We start from the raw sequence: 12,183 nt of genomic DNA on the forward strand, positions 1-12,183 counted from the left end.
TGGAGTAAAATAAAAATAGTCCCGCATAGCCGGTGGTTCTGCACATAGAATGAGGTTTAATCCCTTTAAACAGCGAAGGGGCTCCCCTTTCGACAAATTCTTTTTTGTCATTCACGTTTGAGGCGCTTCTTATGTTTCGCACACTTGCAATTTTGAGCCTGATACTGGGCTGGTTTCCGTGCTGGAATCGAGCACAGCCGAAAATTACCCCTGGTAAACTACTGAAAATTTATATTGGAGCGTGTGGTAAACTAGAAGGACTAACCAGTTGCCCTATAAACAAGCAAGGGCTGTGTGTGTGTCCGTTTGTCTGTCTGCTGGGAATCTGGGAGCAGGGAAATGACCTGTGGCATTTGCAGAGCTGCAGGGAGGGTCTAATCTCCTGCCTCCAGGTGTGCAAGGAGGAGGAACTCCTAAAAAATTATTAGATTGCATAGCTTCATTAAAAACAGGAGCCCTGCAAAACTAATCAGCTGTTTTGAAGGGCTCCCTCAGATCAGTAACTGACAACTGTGTATCAATAACTCACAAATAAGGGCATATATTACTCTAAATTATATCTTTTTCTATGGGTTTGAGCTTTTCCCTACAGGGTTTGTAGCCCAGCCCTGCCTGAGCGCCTGAGAACCAGATGCGGGGTAAGGGGGGGGAAGCAGAGAAACTAAATAATGGAAACAAGATTTAAATAAATACAGTGACATAATCTGTACGGTTCTTGGCAGTAAAAGAACAAGTTTGTGCTTTTCATATCCGCTTTTTCAGTAAGCAGTAAGTTTCCCTTTTAAGAAACAGCTCTAACAAACAGTCCTGTTTCTTCTCCTATTAAAGTCAGGAGCAGAATCCACTCGGCTGCCACCGAAGTGCCCAGCTGAGGCATTGCCACTTTGCACGAAATATCAAATAACAATCAAATAACCCACCAATTAACATTTTTCTCTGAGCTCCAACTGGCATTTGGTATTAAGAAATGCAGTCTTCACTTAAAAAAGGATGCTGGTGTAATTGCTAGTGTGTAGGGGAAGCTCTAGACCTCCTCATAGCACAGAAAACCTTGAAAATTTATACTCTAAAACTTGAAAACACGAAGGAAAAAAGTACCTAATCTGTTCATCTTTGTTGTTTCTAAGCTGAGGACAGACACAGAAGAGAGAAGTGAGACAATTCATTGTTTTGAATTGCCCAGGGCTGACAATATTGTTATTGGATTTTATTATTCTTCCGCTCCTTTTGCAGTCCAGCAATAAAAATGTGTATTTGGCACAATTCCCTTAGACAAACTCGGAAAATAAAATCTGCGTACAGGACACAGAAAAATAAACAGGAGATAATGGACAACTCGACTGGTTTGGTAATTAAAGGAAAGACGACCCAGAGCGATGTCTGTATGGTATTTAATGGCAAATCACAATCTCTAACGTCATTATATTATTCTGTTACGGTTTATTCACACACTGTAAAATACTCTACAGTAGCTATATTTAAAAAATCCTAATTAAAAAGAGGAACACTCTGTGACAGCAGAAATAACTCAAGGGAACACGGAAAGGCTGTTTAAGTTGCCAAGTGCTATCGATCCATCTAAACTCATCTCACACCGCATTCAGCCCTTTGTTTACACCAAAATCAGGGATCCAGAGCTGGAGTAGTGCACGTTTCCCAGTCATTCCAGTTTACACCCCAAATTATTGGCAGCACGGAGCAAACTCCGATCCAGCTCCCAGGGGGGTTTGCTCCTGTCTTAAATCGGCCCGAATTTGCTGCATGCCCTAAACCTGGAGGGTTCATAGCACTTCCAACCTGGATAAAAGCAAAGCAGCAGGAAGGAGAGGCTTGGATAGCAATTCCCAACTGCAGTACACCCACGGGAGGCCCCCAAACGCTCCTTGGAGCCGCATCCCAGCACCCCAGCTCCCGGGGCAGGGATGAGTTCAGCCAAAACAGCAGCACAACCAGGCACAAAGCCTGAACACCAGACGTGTCCTCCTGAGCTGCTCCCACGTGGTGACAGGATGGAAAATGATAGGACAGGATCCACCCTGAAACTCCCAAACCCTGAAGGAGTTCAGAGGTTTGTGCCTGTGCACTGGGCAGCACGGGGAAGGGCGGGATGCAGGGCTCCAGCGTGGGTTTCCCCTCGGAGCAATCAACGCAAACAAAACAGGGCAAAGACCCAGATCTGCTGTGTTTACTCTGGCAAAACTCCTCGCTGCAAACAGTGGGAGTTTTGCCTGAATAAATGGGATTTAGGGCTCAGATAGAGCCGAGATGGAGGGGCCCTCATGTGACAACCTCTTCCTGCAGGCGTGCAGCAGAGAGGAAGGTTACCTTCCTCCTCCTCCTCCATGGGCTGCTGCACGCCTCTACCTTTCTTATCCAGTAAGGAATTCCTGATCCCAAGTTCCCCTCGGTGTTCACAAAGCAGCAGCTGAAGCCTGCTCTGTGTCACCGCTGACATCTCGTGCAAGAGCTGAGCTCTGCAGGAGCGCCACTGGTGCCAGGCAAACAGAGCGGGCTTGGAGCTCAGGGCACAGGGAATGAAGTCCCATCTGGACAGAAGTCTGGGCTGCATTCCCACCAGCCAGGAAAGGCCAAGATTTCAGCTGAAGATTTCACCCTGGAAGCCCTGCTGCTCCTTTCCCCACTGCTTGCAGCATTTTAGGAGTCACCGCATGTGGAGGAGGAGGAGAAGGAATTTGCAGACAGATCCCAGCAAGCCCCTTCCCAAAATAACTCACCAGCCCTGCCCTGGGGAGGGGGTGGCTACATTCAGCCTCTTCATCCACTCAGATGTCCCAGTTTCCTGGGGACTGGCACCTCTTCCTATGCCAGCAGGAATTGGCAGTGCTGGCAAAGGAGTCACAGTAAAGGAGCCTCAGTGTGTACACGTGGCTTTACATGTAAACGTGGCTTTAACTTCAAACCTCTTGGCTTTGTGCCTGCCTTTTATTCATGTTCACTTTTTTCCCTTGGCTCCCCTTGAATATACCACTATGATTTCCAGCTTATCCTTTGGGGAAAATATATATATATATTCATATATTTAGCTAAAAGGGCCATTTTCCACCCCTGCTGACTGCTGTAGCGTCATCACTGACTCGCTCATGCCAGCAAAGAGCCTGACCCTCTATATTTTCTCTCTAGGTGTATATTACACAGCACTATGATTCTCTAAAGCAAGCTTTGGGAGGTAGGTCGCAAAATAATCCCAGAAAAAATAAACTTGTGGAAAGGTACACTGTGCTGAGACAGGGGCTGCTCTGTGCCACCCATACAGGCAGTATTTCTGTGTTTTTCCTCTGGAAAAGCTCCCTTGGGACACATGAACTGGCATTTTTGGCTCTCAGCTTCAAGTTTCCACCTTTCCTGAAGGGAATAGTATTCCCTCTTGCTTGAGAGTAGTTTTTGTTAATTGTTACTTATTCCCAGAGCCTAAACAGTCATTTAGTAACTGACTGAGGCTGCATCTTTTATTGATGTGATCACAGCTGTCTCTAAAACAGACCATTTGTCCCTGGGACATATTCACAGCACCTCTGTCACTTAAAAAAACTCTCTAAGCTAAGGGGCATGTTTGCAGCTCAAGTGTACCCAGGGTTCTTGAAGAGTTGGGAGTTTAACAGTGTTAAAATCCCTTAAAATAACAGGGTCAACAAAAACGAGGGGGGAAATCTGGCTGTAAAGCTTTGGGAAGCAGTTCCCAAGGAATGTGTCTACAGAAAGCACATCTTCAAAATCTGGTTTGTGCTGCTCCCTTCACCATGTCCAGGCAGGAAGTTTCTCCCTTTCCCAGCTGGGATTTTCGGCTGTGGTGGGGAACAGCCCTGTGGCCACAGGGCTCCAACACACGCAGGACCGTGGCTTTTCCCAAAGCAGCCTGGCCACAGAGCAGCATCCAAAATACCCACTGGCTGCAGTGCAAGTAAGGGCACAGAGCTTTGTTTCATGTTTGCAGCATTAGTGGGTAGCCAGCCCTGCAGGGAGTGGTGCTGCATCACCACAGCATCACCCAGCACCCAGCCAGGCTCCTCCACATCCCCCTCACCCACGCCAAGGCACGGCGGTGATGTGGGCACTGCAAAAAGTGACCACACCTGCTTTGGGGCTTCCCCTGGCCCACACCAGGCTTACTAGGTCAAAGGCACTTAATAAGGAGCATGTGGAAGGTGTCAAAGAGCCAGCACTTAAAAAAGCATCAGCGACACAGAGCCAGAGACAAGGCACAAAGCGGAGCATCTGTGCAAGTCGCCAGGGCAGGGCAAGCACATGTGAAGGAGGGGGACTGGGCAGCTGGCCAAGGTGCAGCTTCAAACCCATGTGGCACTTCTCCTGAGCAGCACACTTTACCAAGAAAGGCTTGTCACAGTCCCTGATGTCCAGAAAGGGAAGCTGAGGGGCAGGGAGCAGCACAGAGACTCGCCCAAGTTCGCTCAGCAGCCCAGCAGCAGAGCCAGCGCTCGGATCCAGCCCCCTCCTGGCTCCCAGCCCGTGGCTCTGCCCGCCAGACGGCTTCATCCAGCCCTGGGTCACCAACAGCACAGAGAGGAGGGGGGGCTGCCAAAGAGACAGACAAAGGGAGGCCGTGATGGCAGCAATACCCTGCAGGAGAGACTTGTGTGGGCCTTCCCGCGCTCCCGCTGTCCGGGCAGTTACCGACGCTTTAGCACCGAGACGCAGTCCTTCTTCAGCGGCCCGATCTGCAGGTGGGCATCCACGCTCTCCAGGAAGAAGGCTGGCTTCAGCTTGCACGAGAAAAGAGAGCCAAAGTGGTGGTTGATCTTGTTCTGGAACGGGTCAGACTTCCCCTTGGTGAAAGGCGACACCTTGAGCTGCCGCAGGCAGGTCATCTTGGAGTCCTTGACCCCGTAGAAGGTTAAGGCCTTTTCCGAATACTCCAGGAAGACCCCGATGGTTTGGAAGAACGGCTGCTGGATGACGGACTCGAAGCCCCCAAACCAGGCCACGTAGTTCTGCCCGTTCCACTGGAGGCAGCAGGAGCGGTCGTTGCGGCCCAGGCGGCCCCGGTTGTAGGCCTCCCGCGGGTCAAAGTCCTCGGCGATGACCCCGATGCTGACCCAGCCGTCGATGAGCTCCACCTCCCAGTAGTAGTTGCCCCGGTTCATGAGGTTCAAACCCAGCACCTGCTCGCAGTTGATGAAGCGGGTCGGGCTCTCCGGGTAGGGGATGGGGCACAGCACCCGCTTGGCCCCTTTGGTGCCGAACAGCTGGATGAACTTGTCGGCCGTGTCGCTGTCCAGGTCAATGATGAAGGCAACTGGGTGGGGCAAGAAGGAGAAATGAGGATGAGGAGGGAAGTCCTGCCAGCCCTACCTGCTCTGATCCCTCTGCCCCAGCTTTTGACAAATAGCATGATCCCTTCTGACTTGTCCCATCACTCCCCTTGCTTTTAAATCCCATGCCAAATTTCAGTCAATGAGGATCAGGGACTGAAAGAGCTGATAGTCCTATAAGCAGGATGAATACAGGGCAGAGGAAGGAACAGAGGGGCTGCTCAGTGAGCTCAGCTATGATACCACCACATCAGAGCATCTACCTGAGAGAGTGGTGGTAGGAAAATCCCATATAAAAGCTGATTTCAGGTAACCACGGACAAACCTGGCAGGGAGGGACCCTGAGAAGGCAGGAGACCAGCCAGGCATGTCAAAGCTACAAACCCACTGCTCCTTGTGGTCAGTGCATTGCACTGTGGCTCCCACAGGAGCAGATGTAGCCCCCAACATGCAAGGCCACATGAGAACCACCAGTGGATCACAAACAGAGGGGATCTGCAGTGGGAACAGCCCTGGATATCTGTTACTATCGACTGCATTGCACATCTGAACCATGCTGTGTCCCAACCCAAGAGCAGCAGCAGAGCACACCCAGCTTGAGCACCGGGCCCAGTGGGCTGCACTGTGCCACCAAGGCAGATCTTGTCCCCTGTGGACATCCCTGTGGTGCCCCCATAACCCCTGTAAGGCTGGGGGGACACAAGGTGGAGTGTAGGAGCTCAAGCCCAGCCCTGCACCCTCCAGCCTCAGCCCCTTGTGCCCCTCTCTGCTCAGCCACTGCATGACCCTCACCAGCCCAGTGCCTGCAGCAAACAAGGCAGATGCAAGGCAGATGCACAAACTCTGATCTAATTTAGCGGAGGATCCAATTTTGTCAAGGGCTGGAAGGCGGTAGGAATTACACAGGACGTCTGCAGCCCCCCTGGGGCAGCTGGGCCGGCAGAACCACAGACGAGGGGAAAAAAAGTATCACCAGTATAACCAGATTGTGAGTGTTGTCAGGAAAGCAAGGAGGCTTCCTTGTTTGCCAAGCAGTATTTCCTCTGGTGGTGGCAGCGCTCCTGCCAGCTCGGGATCAGCGCTGGCCGGGCATGTGGGAAGGAGAAAGGAAAGGGAAGGTGGACCTTAGCAACAACTGCCAAAGCAAAGGTCCCTCGCTTACATTTCAGGAAATAATCACGGCTCTCCAGGCAGGCAGGATCGTTTGACTTGTCTGGAAACCGGGATTCAGCCAATGCTGCGGAGACAGGGACAGAAAGGTTTGCACAGCAGAGAAACCAAACCAATGAGGGTGTTACTGGAGCATCACCCCCCGCACAGCACCCTGGTGGTACCCAGCTGTGCCCCCTGCATCCCCACTTTCCCTGTACACCCCTGATGGCTCCCACACAGGGAAGGACAGACACCACTTTTGCCACCCCAGGGAGACAGGCAGGGGGGTAAGGAACTGGCTGCAATTCCCCATGGGAATCTGAGCAAATGAGTGAGGAGAGAGCTCAGGTTAAATGAGAGAGCACGGGAAAGAGCTGTCACATTGGCTTTCTATCCCTGGCAGGTTTGGGAGATCACAGCCTGCCCCATGAAGAGGATCATCTATCCTGGGAAGAAGAGTCCCCTTTCACGGGAGGCCACTTTGGCCACCTGCCCTCTCCCGCAGGGCCCTGCCTAACTCCCAGGCTGTTTGTTGCCTCTCCAGCCTCCGGTCTCTGTGGAAAAATTCACAAAACCTCAAACAGGCGTAAGCCCAGACAGGGATTGTGCAACGTGCAGGGAACCCGTGCTGAGCAGCTTCCAGGGCTGGAGGGAGAGGGGTCAGTGCTCGTGGGGGACATCGAGCCCACAGACATCTCCCAGCTGTGCAGGGAGGAGGGGGAGGGTGATGGGGAGACCTCTAGGCAGAGGGACTGGCTGAGCACAAACCTTCCTCCATCTCCTGGTAGTTCAGCCCGTCAATTCCTTTCCCCTGCAAGTGGTTCCACTGGTTTTTGCAGGCAGTGGACAGCACATCCTTCACTGCACCCACAACTTGGGTACACTTGGTGAAGTTCAGCTCGTTCTGGAAGCTTGGAGCAGGGGAGAGGTTTTCTTCCATGGCTACTTTTAAGGCCTGAAATTCCTGAGCCAAAAAAGACAGAGTTTCAGGAGTTTTCAAACAAGCCAAAGTTGTCTCTTGTTCCGTGACCCCACCCAGCCCTGGAGGATTTGGGAACTGGCAGCTCTCAGGACTTGGCCCAAGGACAGCCTTCACAAGGGAGGAGAGCTCTTTCCCGGCCACGTGTTCCTGGAACCTGCTCTTAGCTCCCTTTCAAACCTGCCCCCAGACCATGCCCACCTCACACAGAGTAGCATCTCCTCCTGAAAAGGTCTCCTCTTGCTGGGCTGTCAGGGAGAGGGAAATGCTAGAGGGGAGCAGTGGGGCACCCCAATCTCTTGTTCTCTGCCCCTCACACCCAGGTACCCAGCCTGGGCAGCACATCAGCTTCCCCTGAGTCACAGACACAAGGGGGGAGAAAGTCTTGGCTGCCTGTTCCTCCTGGGAGTGGGGAGGGGAGGGAACTGTGCCAACAGGGGTGAGACTCTACAGCCCACACATCCCAGGGCTCCTGGCCCCCAGCTCCTCAGGGAATGGGACAAAACCCCAAAAGACAATACTACTGGGTCCTTCTTGCCCCATCCCACCTGGAGGAAGTAGATGGTGTCAGTGCTGGCGACGTTCTCCAGGTTTTGCTTGCACTGGGCCAGCTTGGCTCGTCTCTCCTCCTTCCAGCGGAGATCAGCCTCGGCCTCCCCCAGCATGGAGCGCTCCCCGGCCTCAATGAAACCCGTGACCTCCTTCTGGAAGGTCGCCAGGACCTCAGAGGCTTCTGCAAAGAGCTTCTCAACCCTTTCCTTCTCCTTTGTGGCAGCACCCTGAGTGCAGTGAGAGAGAGGTCAGGTCCCACAGTGAAGGTGCAGGAGGGCACCCTTGTCCCCTGCCCAGCACCCACCTCTCAGCTCTCTGGGGTCCCCCTGACACCCCGTCACCCCCTTCATCCAAGAGCTGAGATCATTTCGCAGCTCAGCTATCAGGGGATCTGGCTGGGCACAGCCACCTCCTGCTGCACCACGTCTGGTGTCCCCAGGCAGTGAAGTGACATGGTGGCACAAGGGCCAAAGGGGGACCTGTGAGCCCAAGGAGAAAAGGTGCAAGAGCCAGAGGATGCCCTGGCATGGTCCTTGCCCTGTTCCTTCTTCCAGGTTGCAAACGAAAGCAACCAGAGATGCCGTGAGGGTTAGCAGAGACGAGGAGCAAGAATCCTCAGGGATCCTTGCCAGGTGGTTTTACGGAGCACATTGCCCTGTGGGCACCAACTCTACACCCCACACACCCCAAAAGCCCCTTCCCCTCCGCTCCCCAGCCCAGCAGAGCTCCACTAACAGAGCAAAGACATTGCAGAGTCACCTTAATGAGCTCCACCATCTTCTTGGCCTGTGCGATGGTGACTGCCAGCTCCTCCAGCTCATTCTCCACATCGCTGAGGAATTTGGCTTGTTGGGCCTGCAAACACAAGGGACAAACACTGAGCTTTGCCCCCGATCCCAGAGGGAGCTGCAGGACACCCAGCTGCTCCCCAAGTTCAACCCTCTCTGACCACGACCTCACTGTCAGGCTTCGGGTGAAGGACACAGGGGGAGCCGTGAGTTGTTTTCCTGTTTTCCTTCCCTGCCACATCCAACCTGCAAACATCCCTTCTCCCTGGGCTGGGAAACTAAAGGAGCAGCCGGGCTGCAAAGGGTCATGTCCAGTTCCACGCTCCCCACCCTGGTCCCAGCGGAAAGCAAACAAAACAGGAATTTGAAAGCAAACCCATGGGGCAGTGACTGCAGCAAGCGCAGCTAAGCCGTGTGTGCTCTCAGTGTGCATCCCAAGGCTGGGGAAAATCCACCTGGGACTGGGACAGAAGCTGAAAGGCAGAACTGGACCACTCAGAAACACAGCACAGAGTCCCCTGGAGGTTTCTCTTTAGGAGCAAAGCAAACCAGCTCTGGAGCACAGAGGTGCTGCGTGGCTGCAGAGGAAGCACCTTCCCAACACGTCGTTTCCTGGCGTGCTATTGTTGGCCCCAGCCATTGCCCATCACGAGCTCCCTGGGGAGCCAGGAGGGCACTGCACTCCCCAACCAGGGCAGATTCCCGCTAATGCTTGGCTTCCTGGCCCTGCTCCCTGCAGTCCTTGTGCCCAGCGAGGGGATACAGGTGCTCTCCCTGTCCATCCTTCCCAGCCTGCAGCACAAGGGCAGTGGCAGAGGGCAGTGGCAGAAGCCGTGCAGGCAACGTTAAGCAGTTGTGTCTGCTGAGGTCTGGATCTGACAGCTCCTCCGGGCTGGGATCACACTCCCTTTCTATTTTAAGGCACCTGATGACTAATAATGCCGACAAAAGGGTTTTCCTGCAATCCCAAGAGCCCACGAGAGAGCGGGAGCTGGCTTGGGGCTGTTTCTGTGCTCCCTGCCAGCGTGTCCGCAGCCCCTGGGCTCTTCCTTGGAAAAACCAAACCCTCCCAAGGTCTCCAAATGCCTCATCCCGATGCAGGGTGTCACCACACCGCAAGCCTCACAGACTCCCATCTGCCTGAAGCCCCACAGAGGCCCCACACATTGAGGCAGCAGCGTCCAGGAAGGCAGCACCGTGTTGGGCTTGGAGCCCCGGCTCCCGGGGAGGCTCGTGGGTGTGAATGTAGGAGGTGACTCAGTCACATCTGGGAATGGGAGTGATGGAAAAAAACCCGCTGCCAAAACGCCGGGATACAAAGGGCTGGGGGAGCGGGAGCGGCGGCAGGGCAGGCTGCCAGGAGTCGGGAAAAACCGCCTCGACCGAACTGTGGGAACAAGACGGGGAAGGCGGGAGACCCGTGACCGCGGGGGCGGACACTGCAGGGTGTCCCAGGCACCCCCACCCCAGCCCTATACCCACGGGATTTCTACAGTGGGAAAAATCCCCAGGGGCCGGCAGGCAGCGGGTCTGCCCCCATCTGCCCATCCCGTCCCCACCTCACGGGGCTCCCCGACAGCACAGAACCCTGTCCATACGGGGTGGGGTCCCCCGAGGGGTGTGGGCTACAGCACCACCCCACACACGCCATCCCACCGTGTGTGCGCGGCACCTGCACACACCCCACGTGCGGATTTAGGCTCCCCGCTGGGGACACGGGTGCAGCACGAAACCCTCCAAGGGACGCCGCGCCTCACCCCACCCGGGACACCCGCGCACCCCGCCGCCCTCCCCGCCCACCCGCACGCACCTCCTTGTGCTCCCGCTCCTGCTCGAGGGGCACCACGTCGTGGGCGCGGTGCTCGTGGGCGCGGCAGCGGGCGCACACGCAGGTCTGCTCGGTGCGGCAGAAGCCGTCGAGGGGCTGCAGGTGGCGGGGGCACAGCCCCTCCTCCAGCCGGCGCAGCGGGGCCACGAGGCGGTGTGCGCGGAAGGCGGGGGCGCGGCGGTGCGGCTCCAGGTGCGCCCCGCAGAACGACGCCAGGCACACCAGGCACGACCGCGCCGCCGCCGCCCGCGACTCCGGCGGGCACACATCGCACAGCACCGCCGCTCCCGCCTCCCCTGCGCCGTCCTCCTCCTCGGCTCCCGGGGCCATCGGCGACGGCGGGGACGAGCCGCCGGTGGCGGCCGCCAGCAGCGGCAGGAGCTCGCAGAGGGCGCGGTTCTTGCGGAGCCGCAGGGACGCGGGGACGGGCTCCTGGCAGAGCGGGCAGCGGACGGCCCCGCCCGCCCCGCCGCCGTCGGGGGGGCCCGGCTGCTGGCGCAACGCCCGCAGGCAGCCCTGGCAGAAGTTGTGCCCGCACGGCACCGTCACCGGGTCCCGCAGCACGTCCAGGCAGATGGGGCAGCCGAGGGGACCCTCGGGCAGCCCCGGAGCCGCCAGCGCCAGCCGCAGCGCCGCGGCGGAGGACGGCGGGGCGCTCCCGGGCGCAGCATCCATCCCTGAGCGCCCCGAGCGGCCCCGGCCCCGGTCCCAGCCCCGACGGGGGCGGGCGGCTGCCGCGCCCCGCCCGCCCGCTCCGCCTCCCCGCGCCCGCAGCCGGAGGGCTGACCCGCGTCATCACCCCCTGCACCTGGTGCCCAGGCACACGCCTTCTCGGGGAGTTCTCACCCCTGGGATCTGCAACCACCGGGCATCTGGTTCCTCCCCCCCGGCATCTGCTGCCTTCAGGGAAATCTGCCCCCAGCCCTCGGGGGATGCCACCCCTATAAGGATATATTGTTCCCCAACCAGGGTCTGCCACCTCCGAAAGGATCTGCCCCACTGGAATCGGGACTCTTCTCAGGGTTCTGCTGCTCCCAGGGGAAGCTGCTGCCCCTCCCCAAATCTCCCATCCCAGGAAGCTGTAGCCAGCCCATTCCAAACCCACCCCGTGCTGTCCCCTGTGAGTATCTCCTTCCCCCCAGGACCTGCTGCCATCCCACTGCTCCCCAGGAGCTGCTCCCTGCCTTGAGGCCACATGGAAGGTCCTGGGGCCCCCCCAGTGCATAAGTGCAGGTGTTTTCCTGCCAGCCCCATGCCCATGGGCCCACGTCAGCCATTCCCATGGAAAAAGGAGCTGGCTCAGTCCCTGTCCCCTCTTCTTCCAGGACCCATAAGGCACCAAGCAGGGGTGGGGATGGGGAGACACCAAAGTGCTTTTGGTGTGAGGATCTGCCTCATAAGCATGGTGTCTCCAGACCCCTCCTGTGCAGACCATTTTTTGACTTGGATAAGTTCCCAGGTCCACGCTGGCCCAAGGACAGGCCTGGGAGGGGTGGGGAGGTGTGGAGTGAAGGAGGAAACACGGCAAGAATAATCACATCTGTTCTTGCAGAAGGGGTTTGATCCTTTCAAGCCTTTTGTCCCCAAAGGAAACAA

At 56.3% G+C, this 12,183-nt stretch overlaps 1 protein-coding gene across 1 annotated transcript; it reads right to left on the reverse strand.

Moving 5' to 3' along the window:
* Nucleotides 1-1,375: 1,375 nt before the first annotated feature.
* On the reverse strand, nucleotides 1,376-11,262 carry TRIM47 (tripartite motif containing 47). Its single transcript, XM_050319038.1, has 6 exons — nucleotides 10,570-11,262; nucleotides 8,731-8,826; nucleotides 7,968-8,198; nucleotides 7,209-7,404; nucleotides 6,451-6,525; nucleotides 1,376-5,272 (listed from the first exon to the last, which is right to left on the reverse strand). The coding sequence occupies exons 1-6, from the start codon at nucleotides 11,260-11,262 to the stop codon at nucleotides 4,647-4,649; spliced, it is 1,917 nt and encodes a 638-aa protein (XP_050174995.1). The 3' UTR covers nucleotides 1,376-4,646.
* Nucleotides 11,263-12,183: the final 921 nt, after the last annotated feature.

This window comes from Myiozetetes cayanensis, unplaced genomic scaffold, assembly GCF_022539395.1.
Source record: "Myiozetetes cayanensis isolate MyiCay16 unplaced genomic scaffold, myiCay2020 scf22, whole genome shotgun sequence".
Classification (NCBI taxonomy): Eukaryota; Metazoa; Chordata; class Aves; order Passeriformes; family Tyrannidae; genus Myiozetetes; species Myiozetetes cayanensis.

Bases quoted from the DNA above. Each gene is read 5' to 3' on its own strand.
- TRIM47 (XM_050319038.1), bottom strand. From the start codon at position 11,262: ATGGATGCTGCGCCCGGGAGCGCCCCGCCGTCCTCCGCCGCGGCGCTG. The intron at 8,199-8,730 runs GTGACTCTGCAA...CACTGCACTCAG, and splicing joins AGATGGTGGAGCTCATTAAG to GGTGCTGCCACAAAGGAGAA. The intron at 5,273-6,450 runs GTAAGCGAGGGA...TGCCCCACCCAG, and splicing joins CCGTGATTATTTCCTGAAAT to TTGCCTTCATCATTGACCTG.